We start from the raw sequence: 6,381 nt of genomic DNA on the forward strand, positions 1-6,381 counted from the left end.
CACACACACACACACACTCCAAACCTTTAGCCGGAATTCAAGCCCCCAGGCCTCCAAGCATATGTACATTTAATTCCTCCTCAGATGAAAATAAAGACATCGGCCTCATTTAAAAGTGAAAAGAAAAAAACAGGACTTCTACTGGCTCTCTTTGACAGTGTCGCAGCTAAGTGAAATGAACAACATCCAAAAAAGAAACAGATGTACTGATGACCCAAGAGCCCTATATTTAGGTTGATCCCAGAGACCAGGGTGAAAGGAAACGTATTGGGAAGTGGAGGAGTGCTTGAGTGAGGACTGGACGAAGCACTGGAAAGACGCCTACGATGACACCATCTCGCTGGGCTAGACCTTGGATTCCCACTGCCAAAGAAACCCAACCCGCAGAGGTGCCGCTGCCTTAAGGCGCGGCTGCTGAGGGGACTTGGAAGGCTGGAAGGCTTGGGGACGTACTTGCTTTTAATATGCAAGAGAGAAGAGGGCGGGGAGATTGGGGATTTTCCTGGGGAGAAGCATCCTACCCACCCCTATCTCCCCTTTCTCTGGTCCACAAGCAAAACAATTAGCTGTTTTCGGCGAGTGGGAGAGCGAACGGCGGCCTGTCCCCTCCCGAGGCTGCTCCAGCCTCGCGAGCTGACACCTCGAGGAGAGGGCTTTGGACTGCTAGGGTTTGCTCCGGGTCTCAGCACCTCAGAGTCCCCTTAGACTTGTGGTAGAAGCTTTTGGGCAAACCCATTCCTAACGCCTAGAGTCCCGATCGAGGCTTCCGCCTTTCCAAACAGTGTCGGCTCGGCGGACAATTCCAGGCGAAGTCCCCTAACACTTCTGCGAGAAGAGTGGGGGATGGGGGCCCTGCCGCCCCAGCACTGAACCCAATCTCCCTGGTCCCGCGTGACCAAGGCCGCTCCACGCCGGGCAGGCAGGGGGCGCCGGGGAGGGTGAGTGACCCGAGACCCCGGCTGCATCCAGAAATAGAGCAAGAGGCTCTGCCGCGCTCTCTCAGCGGCCTAAGGTCCCGGCAGCCCGCCCCCTGGGGGTCACTCGGCGCCCGGCCAGCCTGGAGCTCGCTAGCGGGAGCAGGCCCTTTCGGCCCCCTTCTCCTCCGCGGCTGTCGCCGCTGGCTGCGCTCCCTGCACTCCTCACTCTCCACGCGCTCGCGGGGCCTGGCCTCTCCTCACCTGCCCCTGGCTCCGCGGAGCCGGTAGCTCCGCACTGCCTGTGCCCCACCACCACCACCACCACACACACTGCGACTACAACCCCCACTCTCGTCTCCCCCACTCCCCACCCCAGTCGTCCCGCCGCGCGGCGCACGCCGGAGAGCACTGCCGAGCGCACAGCGCCCACTACCGCAACCGCCGCTCGGCGCAGCTCGGCGCAGCCCGCCAGCCCGCGCAACTTCCAGCGGCCGCCTCGCAACTTTTCCCAACTCCACCACTGCTGCCCGCCGCCGCCGCCACTGTGGCTCCCTCCGAGCCTGCCACCCACCCCAAACCCCAGAAACAAACCAAGGCTCGAAAAAGCTCCCATCCCCAGACCGCCCCCCCATCCCCCGCTCCCCCTCCCATACCCGGGACTAGCTGGTTGGCCAGAGGCAACTCTCCTCCGCCTGGGGGGAAGGGGAGGGGAGGGGGAGACTCTCTCGTCTTCTCTACCCCCCCCCCCCCCCCCCCCCCTCCCGCTTGCTCTCGCGCGCTCTTCTCCCTCCCACCCCGGTCTTGGCTGCCCCCACCCCCACCCCCACCCCCACCCCGGGGTTGCCACAGCTGGTCGGTGCACGGGGCTAAGGGCTGCCCCGGCTCCTCTGGCGCCCAAACCAAGAGCGAGAGCGCGGGCGGCCGGGCGCGAAGGCTGGGACCGGCAGGTTGCTGGGGCTGCGCTGCGCCTGCCCTCCGCCCGGGGCCCCGGCGCGAGAGGCAGCTGCGCGCTCCCTCCCGGAGCGCTGGAGACAGATATGCAAGATGGCAGAGGAGGGGGAAAGCCAATAGAAAAGGGATATTGCACCTACTTGTGGCCAGTTTCCTTGCCCTGCCTTTGGATCTCATGCTGTGCCCAGTCCTGCAGCCGCTGGTGTGTGGTTGGGGTTTTTTTTTCTTGGATCTTTTCCTTCTTTTGCTTTCCCTCTCGCTCCCTCCCTCGCTTCTCTCTCTCTCTCTCTCTCTCTCTCTCTCTCTCTCTCTCTCTCTCACACACACACACACACACACACACACTTACACACACTCACTCTCTGTCTTTCCCTCTTTCACTCTCTCTCCCTCCCTCTCTCCCTTTCTCTCAATCCACACTCGCTATCTCTCCAGCATTGTCAGTTCGGACACCTTCGCACATGCGCGCTAGACGCCCCTCCAACATCTCAGCGCCGCCAAAAAAAGTTTGGAGCGATTTATCACTTTGATTTGGAGATCTTGTCAGATGGCAATCGCCGAGGAGGCGGAGAAAGGGAGCCACGGGGAGGGCGGCGGGGGGCGGGGAGCGAGCACAGGGAGCCAGAGGGGAGCAGACACCTCGCCCCCAAAAAAGGCGGGGAGGGGGGGGAATAAAAAGACTAGGGCAAAGGACTGATTTCGTGTTGGAATCACCTATAAGCCTGTATCATTACTATTATTGTTTTTCCCACCATAAATTGCAGGAAATTTTCTATACATCCACGGAGAAAACAAGAAGTGGGGCTTTTAAAACCTTTTTCCATATTAAAGAACTAGAAGGACAGGACTCTTAAATGATCCAGGAGAAAGTGAGAATCATCCTGAACTTCAGGAAATCTGCTGCCGCCGCTCTTACTGCTACTGAAGCTATTTCGGCTTGTGCTTTCGGAGTTGAAAGTAGAACAAGTAACTGTTTTCTTTCTCGATGTTAAGTATACTACCAATACTTGCCATTCTTGGAACATTTCTGTGGTCTATTCCCATCAAGTAGTAATGATCACCTTTGATTCCCAGGTCCGGGCAGGCTCGGGCATTTAACATCCAAGACCTCCTGCTTCCCTAAGGTCGGCCGTCACCTTCCGGCCTCCCCCACCGCTGCCCCCATCTCCGGTTGCCCCAGCTCTGCCTGCCTGCCATTTTCACTCACTTGCTTAAACCCACAACCTTTAGGGTCATAAGAAAGAGGGGGGGGGTCCTTTCCCACCCTTAAAAAAAATAATTTGTTGGAATTTGCTTTAATTACAGGATTTACCAATGAAGTGGGCACATAGAAATGGGGAAATCCTAAAGGGGCCAGCTGTGTTCAAGGTATGAATCAATCTCAACTACGTATAGATTTTCTCTTGGTACAACTGCCTTGCATTAAACAGTGTTGTTCAATACCTTCCATGAGCTATTTATGTCCCCATTAATATCTGTTGCAAATCCTGCCAGACACGGTAAAAGAAAATTACAATCTTTTCAGTCTCTGTGCTGCAACAGTACATCCTTGATGATCCAGTTAGAGGAGAAGGAAAAGAAAAGCAAGTCCTGGGCATGAGTTTAGGAAAGGCAGGGGAGGGGAAGAGAGATCATTGAGAATACCCTGTTGTGCCAGTTGTCATTTATTGTCAAAACTGGGACTGGGAGTGTGAGCAAACAGCAAGTTTCAACCCTAAGAGGGGTTCATCAATGGTTCATAGAATATCTCTGTTTGAGGAAATCAAAATTCAAAGGATCACCCTGGCTAAGGATGCCCACCATTTCTTTCTTCAGAGTTGTGTAATTCTGGGAGCATGTGGCGGTAAGATAAAGGTCCCTGGAGAACCAAGTAAAGGTCCCAAGAGAGACAGATGTGTAATGTCGAAATGTAAGAAAAAGGTAAAGGGAGCAAATGAAGTAATTACACAGAGCAGGAGTAAAACAACTTCCAAAAGAGAAGGTTCTGGTAAGCACCAGATGGGCACAGGAGAACTCTATCATTCCCTCTGGACTGAAAAGGCAGGTGGGGGGAGGGGGGTCCAATCCTGCTACAATTCCTGTTGCCCTGTGGTGTACTTCTACACAGCAGAAGTGGGTGCAAAAACACCAGGCTTTGGGTACCCAGAGGTCTGTGAATTCGAATTCACTGGCTCTTCTCGGTTTAGATGGAGGAGTGCCTTCCCTCAGATGAACAGTTAAGTTTCCTCAGAAGAAAAGGAGAAGTTGGGGTTGAGAACCATCAGAAAGGTAATAGAATCTCTAGGGAGAGAAACACTAGACTGGCCATCAAGATGTTCACAGAAGCTGCTTCTGATCAGTTTAAGGACTCCCTGGGGACCCTCACCTTGGCCAAAAGACACAGAGAAGGCACAGGAGGATCAGGCCCCACCCATCTGTCAGAACCTCAATGGCCTCTTCCCGCAGGAGGGGAGAAGGAGACCCCTAGGCAGGAAGAGTGCCCTGCGCAGTAGGAGGCTCAGCCTTGGACTTTTCATTTCGCCTCCTCAGCCCCGGGGAGCTTAAAAAAATAATAAAAAGGAGTTACTATCCTCCCCTCCACTGCTCTCATTAATTCCTTCCATCTCATCCCCACGGGGGGTATATATCCTGGTCCACTCGCGGAGAGGAGGTTAAGAGACGTGCCAGAGAATTTTCTAGGAAACGAAGGTACCACGGAACCAGACCCAAGATTAAATAGAAAACCCACCTGTGAAGCTGCGGTGATTGTTTCTGCTGAGAAATTACAAACCACGTGGCGGGCTAGGGGTGGGGTAGGGGCTGTGAAGGGAACTGAATAGGATATGAAGGACTCAAGAAAATCAAATCTGAGTCCCCAAACTTAAAGATCCGTCAACTTTTCTAGACGGCGAAGGGCAAGAGGATGAGGCGTCGCTGGAACACCCTCCCCTTCTCGTTTTTAAAGTCCCTGGGGTCGCGGCCGCCTCAGCGAATGCCTGGTCTTTCCAAGAGTTTCGGGACACGAGCAAATCCAACCTCTTCCAACTGAAATAATAAACACAAACTCCTCTGTGCCCTAGGGCCAAAGCATTGTGACTAGACAAGGCATCATTCTTTTTGTTGTTTTTTTAGTAAAGTATTCGCAACATCATCACTTTTATTTTCAAACCTGAAAGCTGGGTTTTTCTTTTCTTTCTTCCTTTCTCTCCCTCTCTCTTTTTCTTCCTCATTTGCTTTCTGCCTTGAGTATTAGTTTAAAAAAATAAAAAAAAAAAGCTAAGTTGCTAGTTCAAGTGTGTTTAACCTGATGGAGCAAACGCCCAGCAAGCAGCGGACTGCGCTCGCCGCCTGCAGCGCGGCTTGCCTGAGCGTGCCGACCTGGGCGGGTTCCCACTTCTAAGTACGTGAACCCCGTCAGTTCCACCTGTCCCAAGTCTCAGCCGTGAGACCCAAGCAGGTGACTTTCTGGTCAGCGGCCCCACGGATTCCCAAAATCCTTTGACGGGGCATCCAAGCTGTCGCTCGCCCAAGAGACAAGAGGCCTCCAACAAGTTGGCCGAGCTACCCTCGCTGCCCGATTCCCCACCACCCACCTTTTTCTCTTCTCCTGAAATTCGTTTCCTTGAGGGGCATGAGTACCAACGTTTTCTTGCATTTTCTCCAACGGAAACGGGAATCCTGGAAACAGTGCCTCCTTGGAAAGTCGTTGAGCTTACGGACTGTTTGGATTTGCTTGTTTTATTACTGTCATATTTTGTGTCGGGGTTTTTGTTGGGTTTTTTTTTTTTTTTTTTTTTTTTGGGGGTTTTTTTTTTTTTTTAAGGAGAAGCAGAGATGAAGAAGAGGGGTCATTGAAGAGGACAAGAGAAGTATACCCTTTCTCCAACCATGTTTCTTTAATAAATCCTAGAAACGGCAAAGAACTGATTTTCAATACATTACATGCAACAGAAACTTGTCCTTTCCTCGAATTATAATTGAACCAGCCCCACTGTATCTTTGGAAGAAAGTTTGAATTCTTTATGGAGGTATTTCTTGGCCTATTGTCTTTGTGCAGTGAACTTTACATCTTGCTATTCAACCTATATTCTCCTGGCTACCAGCAAGATTAATTTAATCATTGTAATGCAATTATTAATACTGTTTACCCAACGCTGGGTTTCAGGTTGGCTGTTAAGAAATTAAACTCTCGCTGGGTGACCAGAGCTAGGCAGGGGTTTCTTCATGTTGAAAGGAAACAGTCCTCTTTATTTAGTCTCAGAGCTCTAGCTTTCGGCCACGGGCTCAATTAGCCAAAATGGAAACAATTTTCATTCATTGCAATAACTCACTGTTCTGGAGATCGCTTTCAAAATATACACTTTATTATTATACGCTGACCTCGGTGGCGTGGAGTGGCAATAAAAGAAAGAGGCAGGGAGATCTATCTAGCCCCCTTGGGCTATAATTATTAGAAATTAATTGGGTTCAGGACCCTGGGTAGTCTAGCTAAATTAATAGCTTGTCTAGTGGTTTAAATCCGAATTTTTAGTCC

At 51.8% G+C, this 6,381-nt stretch overlaps 1 protein-coding gene and 1 long non-coding RNA gene across 6 annotated transcripts in view; one reads left to right on the forward strand and one right to left on the reverse strand.

Moving 5' to 3' along the window:
* MECOM (MDS1 and EVI1 complex locus) overlaps nucleotides 1–2,094 on the reverse strand; it is a 565,633-nt gene extending 563,539 nt beyond the window's left edge. For all 5 annotated transcript variants that reach the window (XM_040480694.1, XM_040480692.1, XM_040480698.1 and 2 more), the window contains exon 1: nucleotides 2,009–2,094. In XM_040480694.1, the coding sequence (XP_040336628.1) occupies nucleotides 2,009–2,045 (37 nt within the window). In that variant the 5' untranslated portion in view covers nucleotides 2,046–2,094. The remainder of the gene's footprint in view (nucleotides 1–2,008) is intronic.
* On the forward strand, nucleotides 1,957–5,843 carry LOC121033967 (uncharacterized). Its single transcript, XR_005792230.1, has 4 exons — nucleotides 1,957–2,070; nucleotides 2,633–2,834; nucleotides 3,174–3,236; nucleotides 4,753–5,843. It is a non-coding gene; the product is annotated as an uncharacterized LOC121033967 (long non-coding RNA).
* The last annotated feature ends 538 nt before the right edge of the window (nucleotides 5,844–6,381 follow it).

This window comes from Herpailurus yagouaroundi, unplaced genomic scaffold (genome assembly GCF_014898765.1).
Source record: "Herpailurus yagouaroundi ecotype Mexico unplaced genomic scaffold, PumYag 159, whole genome shotgun sequence".
Classification (NCBI taxonomy): Eukaryota; Metazoa; Chordata; class Mammalia; order Carnivora; family Felidae; genus Herpailurus; species Herpailurus yagouaroundi.